At 40.8% G+C, this 26573-nt stretch overlaps 1 protein-coding gene across 3 annotated transcripts in view; it reads left to right on the forward strand.

The window, feature by feature from the left end:
• ALG9 (ALG9 alpha-1,2-mannosyltransferase) overlaps positions 1-24094 on the forward strand; it is an 87289-nt gene extending 63195 nt beyond the window's left edge. For 2 of the 3 annotated variants that reach the window (XM_081154634.1, XM_081154635.1), the window contains 3 exons: positions 2192-2322; positions 20296-20414; positions 20698-24094. In XM_081154634.1, coding sequence (XP_081010760.1) covers positions 2192-2322; positions 20296-20414; positions 20698-20735 — 288 coding nt within the window. In that variant the 3' untranslated portion in view covers positions 20736-24094. Of the gene's footprint in view, positions 1-2191; positions 2323-20295; positions 20570-20697 lie in introns of those variants that run through there. The other variant, XM_081154636.1, reaches the window with a different exon arrangement.
• Positions 24095-26573: the final 2479 nt, after the last annotated feature.

The raw sequence follows: 26573 nt of genomic DNA on the forward strand, positions 1-26573 counted from the left end.
ATTTCTCTGGAGTTTCCTCTCGATTTCTATCTTGGGGAACCCAAGAACGCCAACACCTGGTAACAGGTTTACTGTATATGTAACATAGTTGGCATGAAAAAAAAGAGTGAGAAATACTAGTGTTCTTCCCTTAAGATTTACTTTTCTTTAGCTGACTACATTAGTGATTAAGAGGGTTCTGGGACCCAATTTCCAATGTGTGTGTGGGATTTCCTCACAGTAACAATTCTCGGACATGGGCTGGGTGTCATACAATTGAACTCAACCCTGACTCTCTACCTGGAGATAGCACTAGATTCTGCAGGTTGAGGGCTCATTCCTACAAGACTGCTCCCCCCCTCCCCCTTCAGACACCAGTCTCAAGTCCAGGTTATTACTGTACTTATGACCTATAGGCTGTAAATTAGAAGTTCCTATGACCCTCTCCTTGAGTTTGATTAATTTGCTAGAGTAGTTTACAGAACTCAGAGAATCATTTTACTTAGTAGATTGCCAGTTTATCATAGAGGGATATAACTCAGGAGCAGCCGGATGGAAGAGATACATAGGGCAAGGTGCAAGGTGTGGGAAAAGGGTATAAATCTTCCATGCCCTCTCCCAGCACACCACTCTCCCTGAGTCCACATGTTCACCAACCCAGAAGCTACCTGAACCTGTCCTTTTGAGTTTTTATGGATGCTTCCATTACACAGGCAGGATTAATGAAGTCATCGGCCATTGGTGATTGAACTCAGTGTATAACCCCTCTCTCTTCCTCGGAGGTCAGGATGGAACTGAAAGTTCCAAGCCTCTCATCACATGGTTGGTTCACCTGGTGACCAGCTCTCCTCCCCCATTTTTAGGGGCTTTCCAAAAGCTACCCTATTAACATAAACTCATTTGTGGTTGAAAGGGGCTTGTTATGAATAATGAGACACCCCTTTCACATTTATGGCTTTGAAGGAATTTCAGGAACTGACAGCAAGAGACCTAGTATTATAACAAAAGACGTCCCCATTGCTCTTATCGATTAGGAAATAGGGGTTTGAGAGCTGTGAACCAGAAACCATGGACAAAGACCAAAATATATATTTACTATAAATTACAGTATCACAATGATGTTTTCCAAATTTAAGTTTTATTTAACCTCATAGAAACTTGTGTGTTGTCTTTATTTATTTATTTTTTTTAAATTGAATATATTGGGGTGACATTGGTTAATAAAATTATATAGGTTTCAGGGTACAATTCTATAATACATTGTCTGTATATTGTATTGTCTGTTACCTCAAGTCTTTATTTTTATTTATTTTTAAAAAGTTAAAACTTTATTTAAAAAGGTTTAAAAATTTTCCCTGTGGTTATTAAATATTCTGATGGCTTCAAGATGAGAGAAAGAATGTAATTATTGTTTGAAATGAACTGTTGAACTGCAGGAGTATCCTACAGTCTATAGCGTGTTCCATTGAATTAATTTTGTTATAAGCACAGTACCAACATGGTTTTAAATGAAATGCATTAGTGTTCTCTTATGAGCATCTGGGATGCTGTGGTGTATCCATGACGTGAGTGGCTGCATAACTATAGTTTTGCTTATAGTTACAATATGTTTTTCATAATCTTCTCCACTCTTACAGTTCTGATATCTCAGTTTTATTGATCTTTTGCTGCAGGAACAGTTCCCATGTCTCTGTTGGTTCTGTTGAATTTTCCAAGGAGACAATATGCATGATAATTTCTGCACCATTTGCGAGGTGTAGGATAACCTCACATGGCTGTCAGCAGAGATGGTTTCCTCACACATTAGCATGTGTGTTTAGTTTTGCTTTTTCAATCTCTGGAGTAAGAAGTCATCATTGGAAGAGAGCAACAGTGAAGATAGTTTTTTTGAATGGGCTGTAGACTCATGCTAGTTTCAGAAGTGTCTGTACAGCTGGAAGGGCTTAATACCCAAACTAGAGTCAGAACTCCCAAAGCTTACATATATTTTGGCTGGGTGAGTGCATGTCTCCCCCTTACTCCCAGGAGCCTAGATAATACCCCAACACCCAGCACTTGTATCTGAGTGGAGAGAGCATAGGTAACAGCTTCCGAGGATTTAGATGCTTGTGCTGCTAAACCCTGTGGGAATGCTTAGAATTGCAATTGATGTTCCTTACCCTGAAAGGACCGTCATAATTACTGATGAAGAGCTGGCCTTTCTCCATTGCAGATTGACATCAGTAAATGCCATTATTTAGTGGATTTGGACACCATGAGAGAAACACCCCGGGAGCCAAAATATTCATCCAACAGAGAAGAATGGATCAGCTTGGCCTACAGACCATTCCTTGATGCTTCTAGGTATGTGGCATTAATTCTGAGAGATGTACTAGGATTAGTAAGGGTGAAAATTGGAATCTAGGATTGAATAACTTCCAGCCCTGGGCTGAGGCTAGTATCCATCCTTTCACTTTATTTTTATTTAGATCCAAGCACTTCTCCTATCCTTGTCCAGTTTCCTGAGAAATCTAAAAGAGCGCACTCTTTTTCTAGCCACCAGAATACAAAGTATATTTCGGTATTATCTAAATAAAAAAATCTGAGTAAAGCAGATAAGATCCACTGAACAAAAAACAAAGAAGTCTTTGATATTTATTATTTTCAGCAACCAACTTCAGCTATTTTAACTGAGAGTATTCTAACATAGTTAGGAAGATTGTGTCCTTTAAGGATCTAGACGTTTATATCCATTATTTTTAAGCACAAGGCTCAGGCAGGGATGGAATAGGCCTTACTAGATCTTAAATAGAGAGACCAAATAGAGCAGGGCTCAGCTGGCTCCTCAGAAAGGTCTCAGAATTAATGATGCGAGGGGAGTCAGGGCTTTCAGGTGAAGTAGTAATGAGGGGGGTGAGTTGTAATGGTCAGGTTGTCTGTGGGCAGAGGTCCAGGTAAACAGGCGGTTGAAGTTAAGGAGGTTCAGGGAAGCCTGGTGGGCAGAGCCCAGGAGCCAGGAGATGAGGCAGAAAGCAAAAGGTAGAGGGGCAGCTCTGGAGAGGCAGATCTGGGACTCAGAAACAGGAAAGAGGGTGTTTTTAGGAGGGTAATCAGAAGCTGCTGACAAATCAAGTAAGACAAAGAATTACTGTCCATTGGACTTGGCAGCTGATAAAAGCAATTTTGGTGGAGTAATGGGGCATAGGCACTTGAGGGATTAGATGGGTCAAAGCAAAAACAGAGGGGCAAGAATTAGAGAAGACCTGGCCTGCGTGGCTCAGCAGTTGAGTGTCGACTATGACCCCAGAGGTCATGGTTCGATTCCCCGTCAGGGCACATGCCCCAGTTGCAGGCTTGATCCCCAGTGGGGGGCATGCAGGAAGTAGGTGATCATTGACTCTCTCATCATTGATGTTTCTATCTCTCTCTCCCCCTCTCCCTTCCTCTTTTTGAAATCAATAAAAACCTATTTAAAAAAAAGACGAAGAAGAATTAGAGAAGGCAAATACAGACAAGCCTTTCAGAAAGTTTTGCTATAAAGGGAAATAGAAAAATAGGACTATAGCTGCTGGTAGGTACAGGGAAGCGATAACTAGAAAGATTCTTATCCTTAAAAAAATGTTTTTTATTATGGTAGCATATGTATAACATAAAATTTGTCATTTTAACCACTTAAAATTCAGTGTTATGCAACCATTACCATTCTCTTTTTTAAAAATTGAGCTATAATTGACATAGAACGACCATGTAAGTATAAGGTGTACAGCATGTTGGTTTGATACATTTATGTGTTGCAGTGATTATTACTGTAGCATGGGCTAACATCTTTATCATGTCACATATTTATCATTTCATTATCTATTTCCAAAACTTTTCCACCACCCCAAGCTGTTCCTCTTACTTTTTATTATTATTATTTTTAATATATCTTTATTGATCTCAGAGAGAGGAAAGGAGAGGGAGAGAGAGAGACAGAAACATCAATGATGAGAGAGTCATTGATCAGCTGCAGCCCACAACCCGGGCATGTGCCCTGACCAGGAATCGAACCCTAATCGCCTGGATCTTAGGTCGATGCTCAACCACTGAACCATGCCCGGCTGGGCCCTCTTTTACTTTTTAAGAGGAGGAAAATGACAGTCATCTACTGATGGAAATGATCTCTTGTAGAGCTGAACCCTGATGATGTAGGAGAAAGGAATTACTGAAGCAATGCCTTTGAGTTAGGAGAGAGGAAATGCACAAATAAGTAAGGATGTGTTTTATTTATTTTTAATCCTCACCCAAGGATATTTTTTCCATTGCTTTTCAGAGAGAGTGGAAGGGGGAGGGAGAGGAGAGAGGAAGAGAGAGAAACATCAATGTGAGAGAGACACATCGATTGGTTGCCTCCCTCACCTACCCCAACTAGGGCCAGGGATCGAGCCTGCAACTGAGGTACGTGTCCTTGCCTGGAATCGAACCCGGGACCCTTCAGTCCTCAGGCCGACTCTCTTACCACTGAGCCAGGGCAGGATGTGTTTTAGATAAACATTTGGATAGATCATCTTGAATAGCACTGTCCCATAGAACTTTCTTGAGGATGGAAATACTCTGTATCTACACTATCCAATACAGGGGCCACAAGCCACATGTAGCTATTAAGCCTTTGAAAAGAGACTAGTAAGATTGAGGAATTGAATTTTTGTTGTATTTAATCTTAATCTAAATAGCCACACATAGTTACTGGACAGGGGCATAATAGTAACAGGCAGCAGTAGGTGTGATGATGGGGATCTGGAAGGTCTCTACTGATGGCCTCAGTTTCCTCAGTGAAGAAGGAAGGGCTATCAGATGAAAACGGAGACTAGGGGATGAGGCATTGGAGATTTGAGGAGAGAGAAGGTGGGAAGTAATTGAGGAGAGCAAGAAACAAAAGGAGCTTGAGAAATATAGTACGATTGGAGGACGGAGTCAGGAACTCACTTGAACCCTGGCTGGGTAGCTCAGTTGGTTAGTGTGTCTTCCTGATACGCCAAGGTTGTGGTTTTGATCCCTGGTCAGGGCACATACAAGAAGCAGCCAACGAGTGCATAAATAAGTGGAACAACAAATCCATGTTTCTCTGTCTTCCTCTCCCCCTTCTTCTCTCTCTCTCTAAAATCAATAAAAAATAAAAAGTGGGACCAATGTGGTTGCATTTTTCTTTTCCAACTATTTATAGCTGCACTAGTGAAACACAAAACAGGTGAATTTAACCAGTTTAATTGTGTGTTTTTTAAAAAACAACTTTATTGATGTGTAATTTACATACCATAAAATTTACCCATTTTAAGTGTACAATTCAATAATTATTAGTAAATTTACCAAGTTGTACAACCATCACCATAGTTCAATTTTAGAACATTTCCATCATCCTGATAAGATTCCCTAATTCCCACTCCCAGCTCCAGGGAACCACTCATTATTTTCTGATCCTGTAGATTTGACTTTTCTGAATCTTTCACATAAATGAAATTATGTAATATATGGGGTCCTGTCTCTTGCTTTTTTTACTTAGCATGCTTTTGAGTTTTATTAATATATAACATATATCAGTGGTGTCCCTTTTTATTGCTAAATACAATTCCATTCTATGGATATACCCAGTGTGGTTGTCCCTTTATGAGTTGATGGATATTTGGGTTATTCCCACTTTTTGGTTGTTATAAATAATGCTGCTTTGAACATTTGCGTGCCTGCCTTAGTGTGTAGGGTTGAGTTTTAGCCTAAAAAGTTCAACAAAGCATGAAATGGCAAGGGAATTGAGGCTTTTTGCACAGAAGTGATATAATGATTTGATGGCCTTAGGTTGGGTAAGAGGGAGGGGGAGGGCATTGAGGAAGTGGGAGACCACGAAGGGTGGTAGGGTCATGGATGAATTGATAATAAAACATTGTCAGAATTGGAGAGTGAGAGGAGAGAGCTGGAAGGAGAAGCAGTGTGAGGGTGTGCAATTGTCTATGTCACACATGTTCTTTGGTGCCTAACTGTATGATATAGTAATTGGCGTAGGTGTCTGTTGTGACTTCATTTGGGGGTTGAGAAAACTGTGACAATGTGAGATCTGCGCCTGGAAAGATCTCCAGCCCTGAGGGGACAGCAGATCCCAAACAGCCTTCCTGCTGATAGTGGGAAACTTAGTGGTTCACAAACACTGACCAGCAGCACATTGCTCACAGGACAAACTGTTCACAGATGGGGCAAGTGCGTCTTTTGGAGGTGACCTTTTATTTTCCTTCTGGTTTTGAAGGATTGAAAGGAGACGGGTTCCTCATCTTCCCATTTCCCTTTTTGTCTGGTGCCCATAAACAGAGCCTCTGGGACAAGGCGAAGATGCATGACACTTGTGTGCTTTTTACTGGAAAACTGATCACCTTCCCACCTGCCTTGTGGTGAGCAGTGACTGGAGGTGACCATGCAGTCACACAAGTGATGTTGTCAAGAATCGCTCCTCCAGGCCCCTGTGTTCAGCATGCTCCTCAGCCAGTGGGAGCAGCAGGTGACACACTGGGGGACATGAAGTGTGAGTGCTTTTCCCAGAGATTCTGTTCGCTGTCCCCACTGAGCATCCTGCTTCCCTAGCAAGCTAGGTTTTAAGGGCAGAAATAGAGCATAACTGGATCAATTTGATAAGCATTTATTCAACATCTTCTACATCTAAGACTAGACTGTGCAGACAGGACCACTGCCTTGGGGAGTTTATCGTGTAAGTGGGGAGATACAACATAGTTCAGAGAAGTGGTGGTGGAGAATAGGAGGGAGGAGTTAATTCCAACCAGCTAGGGTGGGAGCAGCCGAGGAAGATTTCAGGAGGAAATGCCATTGAAGATTGCGTTGGTGATGGCGTGGGGGTGGACTGAAAGGAGCAGAAGTTGGAGGCATAGACACAAGTTAGGAGGCTGTGCTGGTAGACTAGATGAAAGGTAATAAGGGAGTGAACTCAACTGCAAAGGGCGAGATAGACTCATGAGTTGCATTGTTTCAGAGAAAGATCGGGCCAAATTTTAGATCCCGGAAGCCCGTGACTTTCCCAGTGGCCTGTGTCAAGCTTTTAAATTTTTTCTTTGCTGTTACAAGTGTGATACTAATCATTGTTATGGATTGCTTTCTCTAGCTGGGCTGGCCCCAGACAAGAAGCCTTTGCAAGTTGAGCAGAACTTCCTAAGAGAGACCAGAACCTAAATTTGTTTCATTGTACATCCTGTTTCTCCTGTTGGTCCCTGCTGCTGCTTCATTTCCTGCACACCCACTGAGCACACCTCTAGTGTGGGTGGAGGGAAGGAGAGGTTATTGGGAATGCCTTCAGAGGTTCTTCATTTCCCATAAATCAGCATTGTCATGATCTTATGCAGAGAAAGAACTAAATCAGTGACTTAAGCACTGAGAAGATGTAGTTCCCTTGCAGGTGTGCAAAGTGTAGTGAGATGAGCATGTGGGCAGAAGATATGGGCATTCAATCTTGGCTACTTGCTGGTGGTTCTCTGATTCCCAGTTTCCATATCAGTAAAACAGATCTTTTTTTCTACTTTATGGGAATGTTGTAAGGATTGAGAGCAGAACTATGAAAGTTTTTCAGTTCAAAGCATTATATAAATATCAAGCCTTTCAATTACTTAGCAGGCTGCCTAGTGTTCCAAAATTATACTGATTTTCTTTACATTTCTCTTTCTCAGTATTTCATCGTATATATTGATCTAACTGCAAAAGTAGCTGGATCCTACAGCCCAGTTTGCCACAGCAATCTGTAACTGTCGGCACCATGACATCCTCATGCTGCTGACTTGGGGCCAGTTAAATTAGACTGTGTGCTGTCAGAGGCCGTGTGCCTCAAAGTTGTCACTGAGATGGCTCATGAAATGCTCTTGGGAGCTTGGTCCTTGAGTGCCTTTGAGCCTGTTCACTGGGGCCGTCACAGTTCCTCTGTCTTCTTGAAACCATGGTTCTTGTATCTTAGCAGTTTGTGTGACAAGGAGAAATAATGGTATACCATCACATGTAATAGTCACTTGTGTCTTAGATCCTAGATCGGATTGGGCTGCAGGCCTAACTCTTCTAGCTGTTTCTGAGAAAGGAGGTATTGATAAGCCTGTGATGTATTACCAACATGACCTTTGTAGAAATGTGAGCAGGTGTTTTTCACAAATGCTTGTCCCTAAAGTTTTGGTCTTCTTTATAATTCACTTTGAGATCGTAGTCCCCCGTGACCCAGTGTGGCCTTCTGAGGTCATCCAATAGTGGATTTTTTTGAACACTGCCAGGTACTGTGATGGGTGGTAGATATGTAGTGGTGAACAGTACACACAAAGGTCCCCTTGACCTTACAATGTAATGGGAAGGTTGACATTAAACAGAAACCACTCACCCGGTTGGGCGTGACTCAGTGGTTTAGCATGGACCTAGGATCCAGGTGATCACGGTTCGATTCCCAGTCAGGGCACATGCCCGGGTTGCGGGTTCGATCCCCAGTTAGGGGCGTGCAGGAGGCAGCCGATCAATGACTCTCTCATCATTGATGTTTCTCTCTCTCTCTCTTCCTCTTCTTTCCTCTCTCTGAAATAAAGATATATTAAAAAAAACAACACAGAAACCATGCAAGTCAATATTAATTGCAACCCATGTTAAGTGCTTTAAAGGAGCAGCACCTCTGTGAGAGGAGTCAGCAGTGGGAGGTACCTGGAGTCGTCTTTTTATGTCCTCAAGCCAGCTGGTTAGGCAGGTTTGGAAATAGGAATTTATTTGTTGAATTATCTATTATGTCCTTGTCATAGAGCTAGATTATGTAAAGGATATAAAAGAAGCAATTAAAGGAAAACTTTGCCCTTGAATAACTAACTTACAACTTTGGTAGTTATGTTGCTGGAGAAATTAATAGGCCAGATTTCTCAGACACAAGTGGGCATGAGGTTCTTAAGGTGCTACTGAAATGAGCACTTTCAGAAATCCCCACAGAGAGTGAGGTGTAGTAGAAGACTATTTGTACGGAGCTACAATTCTCAGGTTGCAAAGTTCCATGTCCCTTAAGCGAGCCCTGAAAAAGGTGCAGTTGGGGTTCCAGTAGAGCCAAAAACAAGGCCAGTGTCCAGAGCTTCCATTCCATTTAGTCCAAATTCAGTCCATTAATCCATTGTGCGGATCCCACATTGCTGTGAGCCATATGGGCACAGGGGAGCACAGCCCCTGCAATAGGAAAGCCAGGAGCCCGCCGCGTAAAGGCCAAGAGCCAAGAGAGCATACTCCTTTGTTCACAAGTTTAAATATTCAGGTTTTTCACCCTTGCAGTGGCCACACCTATTCTGGCCACTGACTAGCTCCCAGGTGTGACTGACAGACAGATAGGCGCCTTCTAACATCACTTAGACCTTACTGCGTGCATCCAAACTGCCTTTATTCAGTCCCTTTCCCCAGCAATCTGTGGGGAACAGACTTGGAGAGTGTTAAATTAGCAAAGTTGTATAAATGGCATGCCTGTATTATCTAGTCTTTCCTTTACTCCTTTCCTGTTTAGTAATAACCAGATTATTACAATGGTAACAGTTACACACACAAAAACAACTTGAAAATAGTACTAAAACCTCAGGACATGTCAAGTTATGTGCTAAAATATCAAAGAAAGGAGAGATCTTTGGGGGTTAGAGCATACTGAGAAGGCTTACTGAAGGAGGTGGTGCTTGAGCTGAGGCTTAAAGGGAAAGGAGGATTTGTACTGGTGGTAAAGAGAGCATAGAACCACTTATGTAATTCAAGAACAAATCCTGAGCATAAGTGGGAAGAAGCCCATTGGATGAGGGGTCTGAGTGTCAATAAAGAAAAGTTTAATTTACCCCTTTGGCTGATTTAAATTTGCTTTTAGGTAAAGTGGTCTATAATATATCCTTCAAATCAGATGCTTTTAAAAGTAAAAGTGGCCCTGCCCTGGAAAAATTGAGAGATGTGGTCATCCTGCTTTAATGTGGCCAGTAGAGGGGCTTGTCCCAAAAAGCAGGACAGGAGAGCGGAGTGTATAGATACAGTTCCTGTGACCCACAGTCCATGTTTACTATGTGGATTTGCCCATAGTTTACTTATTTGGTTTAATTTGCAGGAATTCCTTGGTCAGTGCTTTCGTTTCTGATCCATTCTTGAGATTGGTCTCAGCTATCTGAAAGGGAAGCCATCAAGATAGTGTGAAGACAATACCAGCACATAAAAACCTCATGCTCTGTGTGTCAGGGGAGATTCAGCCCCAAAGAGAATCAACCTAAAGATTATTAGGACATTGTTGTGATTGGTGCAGATTGAGGAATTCTGAATATCTTTGAATAGGCGAAGAGACTTGTTTTCTAGTGAAACTGTAGGAAGATAAGCGAGGCCTTTCCTGGAGAAGGCCTCACTAAGTAGTGCGAAATGTCTTTAGCCCGTTTGGGAGGATGGCAGCCCAGATGTTCATCCATTCTGTTCTTCATAGGCTGCCTCTCTGCTTTATCAGAGGACTAGAGGCTCCCCAATCTCATTAGTTTGAGAGAGGATGCAGGCATAAAATCTTAATAACCATCTTCTAGTTGCCCCTTGCACATAGCTAGTACCATAGCTTCCACGTCTACTCCCTGTTTGCCATGTCTGTCTGGCTAATTTTATAAAGGTTTATCAAATTCTATGGCCATCTCATATTGCATAGTTTCTAAAATAAGAGAAATGTTTTCTTCCTTTGAAGGATGATATAATTGCTTACTTGTAGGTAGATGTAATGCTTACTCTGAGATTCTGCAGAGAGGAGTGAAGGGAGAGTGTTGCACTCAGTCACCAGCTCGGTGGTGGGTTTTTTGAGCGTGGTGAGGTGTGGCTGTGGGCGCCTGGCAGGAAGCGTCTCTCCAGGGTGTTGGAGTTGGCCTCCTGCGCAGCAGAGCCTGTTTGCAGCTCTGGAAGCTGGGTGGGAGGCCCTCCCCCTGCTCCGCACCACCACTTGCTGCCCACCCTTTCCTCCCTCAGTGCAGGTCCCTTTGTCTTGCTTGCTTTGCTTTCGCCTTTGGTTGTGGATTGTGAGATTTTATTCTCTGTTTTGGAGCAGGTTAACCTCATCTAACTGAATTTTAGTCTCACCCAGTTAGGGGCTTGAGATAATTTGTGGAGACTTAAGTAGGGCAGAGTTTCAAATTTATAATTATGTGAAGAGTAGATATAAGTAAGGAGTTAGGAGTTCGCGCCTTCAGCAGGTGTGGTGGAGTGGTGTTTTCTGGTCAGGGGACAGCAGTGAGATGGGGCTTGTGCTGAGAGCACCTGCTGCTGCGAAGGACTCTCAGTGGCCACTGAGTTGTAGCTGCTGCGGAGATATTTTCACTGAGATTTTGACTCTCCTGATAGCCTCCACAATGAAGTGAATCCAGCAGCGATGAGGCCTAAAGAGTCCATCGCACCTGTATCCCTTTTGGTGCTATGTGGTCATCTGGTCCATGGCCCCCAGCCCCTAACCTAGCATAAGCAGAACTATTAATTTCTGGAAGATAAGAAATCATCGGAGTAATCACTGTAAAGGGCAAATTAGTTGGATGCTCTTGTTCCAGTAGTTATTGCTGTGTAGCAAATCATCCCAAACTTAGTGATATAAAACAATTATTTATTATTATTGTTTTCTCTCATGGTTCTGGGGGTCGGCTGGGCTCTGATAGATAGTTCATCAGCTCTGAGGTTTGTGGGTTTTCCTCCCGCTTTTGTTGTTGTTGTTGTTGAGAGTATTATAGATGTCCCCCATTTCCACCCCTTACCACCCTCCACCCATCTCCCATCCCTCCCAGGCTCCCGCTTCTCTCAGGGTTCTTATGCATTGGCCTTCAGATGGTGATTGGGCCTGGAGGCATCTCAAAGGCTTTCTCACATGTCTATCTGTTAATGCTGTCTGTTGACTATTTCTCAGCTGGGGCTGTTGGCCAGAACACCTACTGGTGGCTTCTCTATGTGGCCTGCGTTTCCTCACAGCATGGTGGCTTGCTTCTAAGAGCTAGTATCTCAAGAGCTATATAATTTTTTTTTTTTATGATCTAGCCTTAGAGTTCACACAGCAACATTCCCATCTCATTCTCTTCGTTGAAAGAAAGCCACTGGAGTAGCCCCTGTTCAAGGGAGAGGAATTAAACTTTCCCTGTGTCTGGGAAGGGTGTGAAAGAATTTATGGACATGTTTTAAAACCATCACAGCTCTTTTGATGCCATTCTTCATTCGAATTTGATACTTTTTGAAATTTTTCTTTTTAAAGGAGATTTCTTTCAGAAGAGACATATGGCACACAAAATAGTCCAACAGGCTGTTTCCATCTGCAGCTTCTTACTACCCAGGTAGAAAGGGAGACTGCACACCATGGCAGAATTTGATTGCAGGCCAGTGGTTTGAAGCACTTCAGATGGTGTTCATACCCTTTGGGTGGAATTAGTTCTCCCTCTTAACCAGTAATTGAAGTGATCTTGTCTCCCTACACATCAGTCATGGTGGTATCTTCAGCTCCTGCATCTATGCCAAGAATACAGAGAAACTGTAAGGAAGAGGAGGTCAGAGTTTCTCTACTTTTGTGATTCTTTATCAGCTCACTATTCTCCTATACTTTCTGTTTCTTTATCAGCTTTTACCTTTCCTTTTCCCAGTCTCCCCAGGTACTTTCCTGAGACCTTTCATCTGCAGAGCTACCTGAGGCTAGATTTGGCTTCAAAACACATTGGTGTTTTGCTCCTTGTTTCTTCAGCTGCTTAAGTATTGAGATCTGCTGACATTTTAAGAGGAATAAACCTTTTTTGTTTTTCTGAAGCTTAGAGTCTGTTTTCCATTGTTATAAAATTAGTTCTGTAGAAAGAGACTATATACAGACCATCTGTGCTCCAAGTCCATATGAAAGAGACTCTCGGGTTTGAAGACTATCCAGTGTTTTAGGACAGCCACTACTTTTAGTTGGCTTAGATCAAGTAGCTAGCATCATCAGAGGGTTCTGTTCTAAACTCCTTGAGAGTTAGAACCACACACACCTCTTGTTGATTCTGTACAGCTCCTAGCACATAGTAGAGTCTCAGAAAATATTTATTGATTATTTGATGTATTTCACATTCTTAAAATTAGATTTATGTTAGAGTAAAAAGAAAAAAAAAGGTGAAATAAGGATTTCTTCAGAAATTTTTGATGCCCTTATTTGATGTAATAAAGATTGTTGAGTTATTTTAAAGTATACTCATTTTTTATTTCATTTCTGTAGAGCTTGCCAGAATCATCTACCTGATGTGGCCTCCAATGCTACTTCCTATTTGTCACATAGAAACATAGCCCATATGAGTGTCCAAAGAGCAGGGGCAACACCTTGAACACTGCTCAGTGTTTTCTCCCCAGGAGTGGTGGGTGGAGCGTATAGTAACCTCCATGTCCAAGTAGCTCTCAGATGGAAGGTATACCGGTGAAGTGCATTTCCCCAGCCGCCTTGGTGGGAATGAAGGTCAGAAAATGGCCTGGTGCCTAACAGCAGTTTTTTTCTCAATCCTCATTCTGAATATTGGCTAAAAGTGACTGGTCAAGAGGTTATGATGTCAGATGGTTGGCCAAGAGCCAAGAATAAGTGAAGTGACTCACTCTATAAACAGTCATGCAGTGCTGTGATTCCATTTTGTGCCTCAGCAAACTTCTAAATCATCGCACAGTGTGGATCTTTGGAGATTGTGACCAATAGTCAAAACTATGAATGTAGTCATTGAATGTCAAGGGTCTATTGGACATGCATGCTGAAAGTGAATGTCATTTTGGTCACATGGGTAATGATTGAGCAATTTCTGTGTAAACCGAAACCTGGGTGAGGTACTTGACCTTTAGCATTAATATTTTCTTTGCTAATGTGGATGCCCTCTACAAGTCCTGGTGCTCGAACGTTTCACGGGCTGCTGCAGCTTCCCCTCCCCTCACCACACACCATGGACTCCCACTTTGCTCTGCCCCACCTAATGGCTTTAGGACTGAATTTTTGGGAAGAAAAGAGAAAGAAGAGCTTCATATTATTTTTGATACTTCCTTTTCTTGTGGAGGATGAATATTGCCAGAAGTGAGGTAAACTAATGCTCTGATTTGAGGGTCTGGGCAGAGCCATTCATTCATTCACAGACTACTGATGAACACTTATTGTGGCACTGTTCTGAAAGTTGGAGATACAGCAGTTTAGTTCAGGTCCTATCTTCAAGAGACCAACATCCTAGTAGAGAATAAATTTAGCATGTAACTCCTGTGTTCATTTCTCTTTTGTGCTATAAATGTCACCTGTGTGTTACTTACCATTAGAGTAATGGCCCTCACCCCATTTCCTGTTAGAGAATATTAAAGAAGAGTCACATTTTTGCTGCTTTCCAGCTTTTTGAGCAGTTCTTGGGACTATAGGTTGACTATGGCTTAGAGGAAGTCTTGAGGGGATTCTGAGATTCTATTCAGAACCAAAGATTTCTGTGAAAGTCCTGTTCTGAGCCAAGGGCTATAGAAAGTGTCATTAAAATGTGAGCTAAGTGCAAGAGAGAGCGAGAGGAAACTAGGTTCAAAAACAAAGAACTGCCAGTCAGCTTAGACTACGTCGACATTAATATTTGGATGGATGGATGGGTGGATAACAATAAAAGAGAAAACCTGAGTACTTTGGATGTTTTCTTTTAACAATGAAAAATTTACCCAGCATTTCCATATGTGTCTGCTAAACTAGAGACATCAGGGACTGGCAGCCAGTCTTCCATTGACGTCAGCAAGAGATTTAAATCTCCACAGCAGAATGCTCTCTAACCCTGATAAACTTGGCTGGTAATTGAATTAGAAAACATTCTGAGTTGTCAGCTAATTATGCTATTCAGGCAATTGCTTTGTCCAAGTCTGTTTCATCTTTGAATTGCTTGGTGACTTGCTCACTGGTAAGAAAAGTATTTCCATTTTCATGATAGAGGCATATATTTTATGTCTCCCAAAAGTATGCTGCCTGTGCTTCCCCAGGGCAATACGTTGGCATTTCATGAGTCTTGATAGGCATTAGTTTTGTTCTAATTTGTGATTCAGTCTAATCTTTGTTTCTGTATAAATATGTGCACACACACGTTATTCCAGTGCTCAACTGCTCTTTTCAAAGGCAAGTAACCAATTTCATTTTCCTTTTTGCAGCAATAATACACTATAACAATTTAAAAGGCCCTAGTCATGCTTAGCATATTAAAGCTGTTCATGGTAAAGAAATGCATAGAACAGCAGCTGTAGTTTCAGGAATGAAGAATTCAACCCAACTTGTTCTTTTGGTTAAAAAAAGCACAGAATGTTCCCATCCCAGCTCAGAGGTGTGCATATTGCCTGTTCCTCACATCATCTTCTTGAAGAAATTAGTGCCTTTAGATGTTAATGATCAATAATGTTATTCAAGATCAGAAGTAGAATCTGTAGGCGAAAAGGAGATTCATCTAATGAGGATTTTTCTTTTACCAAGCTCTGATAAATAGATTCTTCACTTCTTCTGATATTTAGTGGCCACTTTTTATACAGTTGTGTGTTCTGGCTTAACTAGAAATGCCTCCTTGCTTCCTGAACACATTATCTAGAATTTGATGCTGAATTTCTTAAGATTGCACACTGAGGAAACATGGCAGAATCAGGATGCTTCTGGGATCTATTGATGTATCCAAGCCAGACCAGTGTTTGTCCTTAGCAAGATGGTTATTCCAAACTGCACATTCAGTTGAACTTTGAATTCCTCATTGAGAATAGGAACCTCTCTCTCCATTATTGTATTCCTGGCACTTAACCCTTTGCTTGACGTGGTGCTCAGTTACTTGTGATTGAACTGGATTGAATTAAACTCAGATCTCATTTGTATAAAATCCTTGCCTCCCTGTCTCCCTGCCTCCCTGCCTTCATGCCTGCCTTCATCTATCCATGTTTTTCAGCGCTTACTATGTGCCAGACACTATATGCTATTGGTAAATAAACAGACCTGATCCCAGAAATCTGGGGGTGGGGGAACAGACAGTCAACAAGTTAACGAATAATATGTAATTACAAATTGTGAAGTGTAACGAAGAAACACACAAGGCGCACTGAGAGAGATTAAATAATAGAAGTGGAAATCTAGGCTTTCCCTGGATGATTGGAAGACCTCTCAAAGGTAACTTTTAAGATAAGGAATGAAAAATGAGATGGGTTTAGTGATGAGAAAAACGGTGCAAGAGTATTCCAGGCAGAGGCGGGAGAGCATATGCAAAGGCCATAGGGTAAGAAAGAACTTATCCTTTTGAGGAACTGAAAGGAGGCCAGTGTGGTGGGAGTGCAGTGGGCAAGGAGGAAAATGGCATGAGGCGAAGTGGGACAACTAAGGAAGGGCTAGATCCCCCAGGACTCTGTAGGCCATGAGAAAGGGTTTGGATTTTGTTCAGGTGATTCTCCAGTTGCCACTGAATGAACAGAGCATCTGACCTAAAATGCCTATAGCTTTGCTTATGAATGAGCGAGTTGCTTTTCTTGATTAGTGTATCTTGGAATGTTGGGTGGGTAAAATGGAATAATGTCTAGTAAATAACTTGCACACCTATGCAGCCTGTCCTCTCTTCTGAATGTGCACATTATCACTTTGAACATTATCAGCTATTTAGTATTTAGTATATGCTAAGCTATGGTTACTTTTCACTCATATTCTGTTTCTACCGACTAGATTATTAGCTCATTGAGAACAGAGGCTTTTATGTCATCAGGGCCAGCACACAAGGCCCTGCACATAGTAAAAACAGAGGTTGGTTTGTTTTAAAGATTAAGATTTTCTTTATTTAAAAACTTATCTATTGGTTTTTCAAAATAATTACAAGTAAAATAGTATTTTGTCTACTTTTGTATGTTTGAAATTCTTTATCATAACAAATGGAAAGCAAAGTAGGTTGTAAAAAGAAAGCAACATGGAGTAAAGTACAAAATAAAAATCCCCTGCTGTACCACATAGGGGCTGCCTAGTTTGTTTTAATTGATACTGTTAAAATTGCCTTTCTAAGTGGCTGTGCAGTTTTCCACTTTCAGTGGCAATATGCTTCCTAATTGCTCACCAGTGTTTGATACCGTCAGACTTTTTAACTTTTGCAAACCTGAGTTTTGAACAATTATATCTAGATTTACATTTCCCTGATAATAGTGAATATTATGTCATATGTTTATTGGCATTTACATTTCTTTTCTCTGTTCATATCCTTTGTCATTTTTTCCTCTGAGTTGTCTTATTGATTGCAGGAACACTTAATATATTCTAGGTACTAATCCTCTGTTATATATTTTTTGTCTCAATCTCCTTTATCTCTTTATTTCAGTTCAATTGCCTTTTGCCCTCGACAATAATGCATAGTGGCTCTTCTTCTATTTCAGGATAGTGAGTATTTTTGCTGATGATTTGTCCCGTGAAAAGCCCAAGACAGTGTTCTGAAATGATCTTTTAGAACTTTTTGGCATGATCTATCAGTATACCAGGAAAAATAGCCATCACCATTTACTGCCTTCGCCCAAAAGACCCTTTTTTAAAAATATTTTTTAGCTATTTTATAAATAACTTTTTAAAATAAGAATAACAGCATAGTAAAAAAAAACCTACTTCATTTGAAATTTTAATAATTTAAATATAGCAACCCCAAATATTCCATTTTCTCCTGGTTTTGTGTGTGTGTGGTGTGTGAATACAACTAACTGCTCCTCGGCTGTCATGTGTGAACCTGGAATATATGCATCTTGAAAATACTGGTTCTGGGCTTCAGAATCATCTCTAATAGGTTCTAGCTTATTGCTTCTGGTTGTTCTTGCGCTTGTATCAACAAGATGCAAAATTTGAAGTATTTTTTGAGACCTTTAATGGCTCAATCTTGCCAAAGGGAGGACAGCTATCTTTTTTGCTTTATAATTCAAACATTTTTATTTTTAGATTTATAAACACCAATTAAAATGATCAGTTCATTGAATTTTTTATTTATCATCTGTATCCTTCAAGATTCTTGAGTGCTACTGTTTGTCTCTTGTCATTCATCTGCTGTTTTGTCTAATACTTGTGAAATGTCTTCTGTCAGTTTTCTTCTCATTGTCATTATGGACTGAAATTTTTAAAATTCTGAATTCTCAACTATGTTTAGTGAAAGCTAAAAGCAGACTATAAAGATAATGTCTTTAGTCTTTTATGCTTTATTTAAAGATGATGTAACACTTTGGACAGTGCTATAAGGAATTGAAGGATAATTCAGTAGTGATCATTTATTTTACTTTTGCATCATTCTGTTTTGTAATTTCATCATTTTCCTTTTTCTTATTATTTTAGTCTTTTTTCACAAAGCAAGTTGTAAATAATCCAAGATACAGGAAAAATGAGACCACTAAGATCCTATAATATAGCTTAAATTTATAAAAGGGTACAATGGATCTACGTGGTAATTAAAAAGTAAAATAAGTTTTATTCTATTTTTAAAAATAAATATCTGTCTTTGTTCTTTGGAAGACTCTAAAAGATTAATATTATGAAATAATAACCGTCTCAAATAGTAAGGAATTGTTCCAAAAAGAAAGTAAAAAACTAAAATTGGGCCCAGTGGCCCTAGCATTATACCGAGGACTGAGTTGACTGGCAGTATGTGCTGACTCTGTTAATGAAGCTTTTATCGTGGAGTCAACTGAATGGAAATGACATTTCATTAGTGTTAGCCTTTCTTCACCACACTTAAGCTTGCAGGAGTTTGCTCTGGCTTAGAGCCTTCTGTTCTGACCTTTCCCTTATCTGTGCAGCATGGACTGAAAGAATAAATTAACTTCTTTCTGACTCAGGTATTGCTCCCTCCTCCTGTTCCATCTGTTTGCAGGAGCCCTGCTTTATCTCGCGTGCATCTCCTCTAAGCCTCTTTTTCTCGCACAGCCCTTGAGCTGTTAGCCGTTGTAGTGAAGTGCATCTCTGTTGAGCACAGGCACTGCTAGTGGCCCAGCCGGAAGAATCTCTGCGGGGTGTGTATGCCAAGCATGATATCATTGTGTGCAGGCATTACGGGAGTCTGCCAGACCCAGGGGTAGGCTGCCAGTGCAAATGCCACATTGACGTGACATTTACAAGTTTAGAGTCTGGAAAAGGACTGGCAATGGAATACCCTTCAGCTTCCTCATTTAGGGTGGCAGTCACTGGGCCAACTTTGATTTTTTGACTCAGAAATCACAGTCAAGAAATAATACTTGATACAGAATTTGAAACTGTCACTGCCACTTTTTCTCTAAAGTGATGAATCCTGTTAGCCTGCTGCTGGGATGCAGGATAAACCATAGTGGTTGAGCACAGAATCTGGAATCCAGTCTGGATTTGAATGAGGGCTCTGCCACTTACTGTGTGACCCTGGGCAAGGTAATTAATCTATGTAAGCCTCAGTTCCCATCTATAAACTAGGGATAATCATATCATGTGCTCTAGGGTTATGGATAGATTAAATATTACCTTTAAAAGTGTAAACACTTTTCCCAGTGTTTGTCCAATACTAAAAGTTCAATAAACGATGTGTTTTTCACATTCTTTAGAAACTCATAAGAAATTCAGGTTTTTATCTCTTTCTGTATTTTAATAACAAATATATACATATTATAACTTGCTAGGGACATGTCATGACATTAGCTTGTGTGTAAGACTCTCTCTTTGACTTAAGAATTGCTAGAGCCCTGGCCAGGTAGCTCGGTTGATTAGAGTGTCATCCCGATACACCAAGCTTGCAGGTTCGATCCCTAATCTGGGTAAATACAAGAATCAACCAATGAATGCATAAATAAGTGGAACAACAAATTGAAGTTTCTCTCTCTCCCTCTCTTTCTCCCTCTTTTTCTCTTTTCCTTTCTCTCAAATCAATAAAAATTAAAAAAAAAAAAAGAATTGCTGGAACACTATGCACAGGAAGCCCAGACATACTTTTATCTCTCTAGGAAAATTTAGTACTGGAGTCAGGGTCATTTGAGCATCTTTATAGTTTCTTAGGTGCAGAAACCATTGGGTATTAAGAATTTATTTCAATAATAGTAGTCCTTTGATTGGCCTGGAACTTTTTTGTGGTATATGCTAATGCAAAGTAAAGACCTAGAGCTATTTTGAAGGATATGCTGTGTCTTGATAGGGGGGCCTGTCTTTTTAGTGTGGGTAACAAGGTACTTGGTTTTGATTAAGTCTTTGATCATGATCTAGGAGCTAAAACAGACTTTTCTGTGCTGCTTATATAAAACATCCTTACTATAGCACTTAGTTTATTTCCTTGAATCCTTTTCAATGCCATTAGTAAATTCTCGCAAATGATAAAATTCTGTCTTTTTTTTGCTCTTGTTTTTCAGATCTTCAAAGCTGCTGCGGGCATTTTATGTCCCCTTCCTGTCTGATCAGTATACAGTGTATGCAAACTACACCATCCTCAAACCCCGGAAAGCAAAGCAAGTCAGGAAGAAAAGCGGAGGTTAGCAACACACCTGTGGCCCCAGAGGACAGCCATCCTGTTCTAGCGATTCCAGTGGTGGGACTCCTTCCCAGTCATCGCTTGTAACATTTATAATAAAGGCCACCTGACACAAACCCTGGAATCTGGGTGCTTTGGGCTGGTCAAAGTCAAGCACGTTCACTTCTTGCCCGTGTCTCTGTTCTGCATGCAACCTTCCGGCAGCTAGGCAGAGAAAGGCCCTAAGTCCAGGTAGATAGAGTTCCACATCTCATGTTTTTTCTTCTGTTCAATTATTTACTAGACCGGAGAAGAGCAGAATCAACTCATAGGAAGAACTGAAAGCCTCTGAACTGGGTGGCTGTGGCGAGCTCTTCCCCATGCTCCGAGAACTAGCAAGCCTCTCCGGGGCCATGTGGGCTTCTCCCCAAGGCTTGTGGCAGCTTCTAGCAGACCTTCTTGTTCAAATCCGAGTGCTGAAGATGAGCACAGTCTACATGTCCTTTTCCCTCCAGCAAGACCAAGTTTCTCTAACGCTCTTCACAGAACTAGGGCCCTGACCTGGAGGTACCTCAGGAAAAAGGCAACGCTGTGAGAAACTGTGGCCTAATTTCGCTATTGAGGATGCCTCAATTTTCATTTTATTTCCTTTACAACAACCTGTAACTATGTGGGTGTTTTTCCCTAAATTTTAGCATGCTATTTCTTGTCTTCAAGATTTCCCAGTGTAAAGGTATCAATAGACCAGACTATAACCGTACAGGACATATTTGGAGAAAATTCTATTAATTGGTAGAGTTGGATAACATCACATTTGTAAGTAATTCCATGGCCATTTCTGAAGAAATTGAGAATTCCTCTTTTTTAAACAATGCTAGTAAAAAAGACAAAACAGTGTATATTTATAGCAGCTATTTTTGAGTCCGTATATTGCAAAGCACACCCTGCATGGGGCAGTTCTCATCAGATAGGCAATTATAAAGGCCTAGTATTTTAATAAGTATGTACTATTATTTTGCCTTTACATACATTATTTTGTAGTTTATAAAGCACTTTTGCATTATCTCATTTGATCCTCAGTTACAGCGTGAGATAGACAAAGCAAGTGGTTTTATACCCATTTTATAGATTAAGAAACTGAGACTGCAGGGGGAGGTAAAATGACTTGCCCAAGGTCACACAGCCAGTAAGTAATAGCACTAGGACTGGAACCTGGGTTGTCGTCTCATCTAATACTCTTCCATATTTCCTCACTTGACTATGAAAACATTACTTGAAAAGATGATGAGGTTGGCCAGGGACTTGATTGATAGTGTAACTTTCTGTTTTAATGAAGAATTTTACCTGTTTTTCTTTAAGTTCTCTGGAGCCTCGTCTGTCTGTTGGTTAGACTCTCATCACAGCAGTGCTTCCTGGGACAGCCTGGCAGCTGGCAGGAAAGTGCTCATGTTTGGAAGTCATGCTTCTTTGTAGCCACACAGGCAGGATCCAGTAGTAGTTCCATTTCTATAGTCAGTTTGGGTGTCATTATAGGTGCCTTATCTCCCTAAGGATGATTGTGTCTAGTATCTGCAAATAGGTTGGATCTATTTTTTGGAGTTTCCATCTTTTATTTTTCAAAGAGAAGGGCTCTCAATAGGAACTGATCCCAAGAGAGGAGGAAAGAAGTGATGAGGGGAGAGGTGGCTGGTGACCATGTGAAAAGTCTCCCTTGGAGAAGTATGTGGGGTTCGGTTGAAGCACTGGGGAGGCAGCAGGTCTGTGCAATATAGAATGACACCTGGAGAATGAAGATAAACTGGGGCCCCACTTGCTGCTCTAAAGATCTCTGGCATTTAATTCTCAATTCTTTTTTCCAAATATTGGCACATTTGGTCTGACTGCAGGATAGAGAATTTCCAGTGAAATATCTTGCTGTACTTGCATTAATAGTGCACTGAATTGCTTCACAGTGGCTGAAGCACGTACTTTTTGCAGAGGTAATAGGAGAGTTCGGTAAGGGAGGTCCATGATGAGTGGCTTTTTACTAATCACAGTGGAACAGGGCTGATCTATTTTATCATCTTGCATGTGGAAAATAAAAAGCCACCTGAGCAGAAACTTACTGAAACATAGCACAGAAAAAGGTCATGATTGATCCAGGGATTTCTTGGGAATATCAGTTCCTATCCCTTTTAAAACCTGATTTTGGTTTTCTCTGTTCTATGTATATCTTTAGTGAGAGCACAATAAACTGCAGAACACTGTGCCAAATGCTGTAGGTCAGAGATAGAAAAATGAATGGTTTTGTTATGAAGGTATCGTTCATGTGATATTTATATAAACACATTTACAAATCTCCATCTCAGCAGTACAGGGAGATTAGCTGGCCTGGGAAAAGGAGTTTCAAACACCTGGTCAGAGTAACATTTCTCTTCTAGAGAATCCGTGTTCAGCATGAGCTGACCGTTCTGCCCTGCCCACTATAAGTATAAAGTATCTGAGGCACTTTTTCTCCATAGATTATGGAGTATCAAGGAATGGAGGAGTATGGGTTGTTTATAATAACCTTTGATTGTGGATCTGAGTGCAGGAGTGGGTGTACTGGGCAATGCCAGGGCTCTGATGTCTTAAGCAGCCATATCTGAATGCCAGATCTTATGACAGAGTTCCATTACTGATCCAGACTGTATAGTAGGCATCTGTTATCAAGGTTTACCTGCTACCGGGTCGTCGTCATCTGATAAGAAAGAAGACTGGTCATTTTATTTATCTTTTTTATCGATTTGAGAGAGAGAAAGAGAGATCGATTTATTGTTCCACTAATTTATGTATTCATTGGTTGCTTCTTGTATGTGCCCTGACTGGGGATCGAACCTACAACCTTGGAGTATCAAGAAGATGCTCTAACCAACTGAGCTACCCAGCCAGGGGAAGACTGATCATTTTAATTTCTTAGGATAATCACAGAAAATTGAAGCCCATACTCTTTATTGCTGAATTCAAGTTTAGAAACATTGTTTTAAATCAAGGTGGTTCTTGATCCCAACGATTTATTTGGGTCATTTTTCCTAGTTTGGAGTTCCGGGAAAGAACCATGAAAACCCCATGTGGTTCTGCAGCACTGGATCTGGCTTTACCATTTGGGCAAAGCACCAATGTCAGTCCTTTCTCATGTTTTGCATTTTCTGGGATTTACTGAAATAAGAACTCACTGTGATTGTGCTGTCATCTGGCCAGTGTCAGGCAGCTCTGCTTTTAATTTGGTTAATTTTATTTTCTCTGGAGAGGGGAAAGAGGCACAATTTCATCTTTGCCTCCACAGGCATATTAAAGATCATGTGTTAATTCATTCTTGCTCTCCTACATTAAATTAAATGCCTTGGTAAATCGATAAATGGACATGTGTTCAGCTTTATTTTTTTACAAGAGAAAGATCAGACTTCTCTATGGCATTGTTGGATTTCAGAGGCTCTCTGGTGTTTCAATAAATCTAAGTGAATGTTGCCTTCAATTTTTCCAATATATGTAACCATGTGATTCATGCTGCAAATGAAGCCAGGAAGCAGTCGAGTGCCGAAGCAGGAGCTTGTCCAAGTGATTGTCTTCCTGACCCTTGTGCTTTATTTCACGTGTCAGTGTTTACATTGCATACTTGTATTTTCTGTGAAAGAAAAAAGTTAAATAAATCTTGGTAGTTTGATTTTTCTCTTCTTAAGGTGATATTTTGTCTTTTGCTTTTAGCTTTTAAGTCTTTGGTGGAGATTGGAAACTGAATGAGCTCCACCCCTTCCATTTATCTCACTCCCACCCTTCAGTGTATATACCCGCCTTCTCCTCCAGTCCAAATAGCTCAAAATACTTCTGAAAACTCTAGGACAAAGCCTTTGGGAAGCCTGGTGAGGGTTGGTTTTATTTTATTTGTGGAAAAACTACGCACAGTAGGAATTAGTGTATCAGTGTTGTAACTAAAAGAAAGAGTTTCAGGGTTTCACCTTAAGTCTTTGGATTAAGAATTTTCATGATGCGAAAATCTTAATATTCGTAGAAATGTGGATCTAGTAATATCCAACATTTAGGTAATTCCCCCCTTTGTCAGGAATCATTAGGAGCAAAAAAACTTTTATGAATGAATTCCTTATTTCATTCTTATACCTCGTAACTTACAGCCAATAACTTCCTGTAGCCATCTGGTTTTAAAACACTGGTGGTCAGTTTTTTTCCCATAAGACCCAAAATACTCATGAAACCTAGTGTGGTTTCTTTTCCCGGGTGGTTTTACAGATGGATGCTTTATTAATATAATTCTTTTCCCCTGTCTAGAAGGGTCATCCTCTGTGTCATTTTTACCTATAGGGTCAGCTTGAATCTCCCTTTCTTCTAAGAAGCCTTTCAAGACTTCAGACCCCTGTGTTACTTCCTTTCCTTAACCCTCTCGAGAACCTACTGTCTTTACTAATGACATACAATGTTCACATGCATCCCTTGTAAACCTGTCTCAGGAGCATTGCTGGCATGTCTAGGGAGAAAGACCATGTCACACATCTACACAGTTATCTGAGCACATTAGGACTGTACATGTTTATGGACAATGAAGGAAGAAAAGTAAAAAGAAACCTGGAACTAACATACAACTGTCGCTTTCAATTTGGCATATTTCTAAACCACAGAAAGTACAGCAAGTCATACGTCCTGTGGTACCCAAAAGCCAGTTTGGAAGATATGACTGAGGCTTGACATTGTGTGTATTTTAGGAATCCTGAAGTACACAGACTTTCACACACTGGCAGACTCCTCAGAGTACCTTCTAAAAGGAAAGCTTGGGTACCTTCATTGAGTTTTTCTACTATTACTTGATTTGGAGGGTCAGACTTAGCCCAGGAGACCAGAATGAATGTGAGGCTGAAAGCCTGTCCTCCAGGACTGAGGTGGTGCTCTGTTACTACAAGCTACACGCCTTGCTAGGAAAAGGAAATCTAATTGCAGGATGACTTTGTAGTGATACATTCTAATTCAATAATATCAAGTAGCTAGTGTTTTTTAAAAAAACTCAAAGCTGTTTTGGCTCTCATAGCTATGGAGTTCAACTGCAGACCTGACATTGTAACCAACATTTGATAAATGAAATGAGGGAAATTCAGATAAAGGACATGAGATTACAGAATTGTAGTGGCACAGACAGACTGAGAACTCCTATTGTAACTTCTTAGAATAAATAGTTGTGATTGAAAGTTGGGTTAAATAGCATTTTACCTGGGTATGGACATTTTTAAAAAATTTAAGTAACTCTTAAGCTATCTTCATAAACTACTTCAAGGGGGTAGGATTTTTTGTTTTCTATTTTGCTTCTAGTTTCTGGGCTGCTTGGTCTGTCCTTACATGCCTGGAGATAAAAGTATAAACCAGGTCACTGGAGGATCCAAACAGCCAAAATATTGTATGAGTTAAAACTAACTTTTCTATCACAGACCTGCAGCCATGGATATCAGCCCAAACCTGCCTTTCAAGGCTTCCTCTTTGGCCTTCATTTGCCTGCAGAACCAGTGTTCAGCAACTGGTGCCATTGGTATGTAATTTGCCCTTTTACCTCTTGAGTCCCAAGTTGCCCAGTGAGGAGGGAATGCTTTTTGGTCTGTTTGCTACCTGTCTCAGCAGCATTGTACTCAGCGCTGGAGAAGATGGACCTATAGAGCAGTGATTCTCAACCAGAGCTGCACGAGAGAATCATCTGAGGACCCTTCAAAAAATTGCCACTCTATGCTTGCTCCCGCCGTCCCCGTGGAGTTCTGAGTCAACGTCCTAGATGGGCCTAGGCATCATTATTAAAAAAAACTCCTTAGGTGATTTTTCTAATATCCAGTGCTGTTGATATTAGAGACTGGAAGGCAAAATGTTTGTCATCCTTTCCAATTACAACCCTAGGCCTCTTGCCCTCCCCAGACCCTTTTCTCTCCTTTTCCCAGCTTGTCAAACCTTTCCTTCCATTCTCTCTGGGCCCCACTTTCTAGGAAACAATTAACTAATAAGGGACTGAAGTCCACTAATGGATGTTGATAATTTACTGTAGCTCTCTTCCCATTGATCCTCGGACCTTATAGCCAATAACTTCTTGTAGCCATCTGGTTTTAGACCATTGGTTAATTTTCTTAGTGAGAAGAGGCTGCCCTCAGTATATTTGAATGATAACACATCTGGAAAAAA

The sequence above is a fragment of the Miniopterus schreibersii genome (assembly GCF_964146895.1).
Source record: "Miniopterus schreibersii genome assembly, chromosome: 12".
Taxonomy (NCBI): domain Eukaryota; kingdom Metazoa; phylum Chordata; class Mammalia; order Chiroptera; family Miniopteridae; genus Miniopterus; species Miniopterus schreibersii.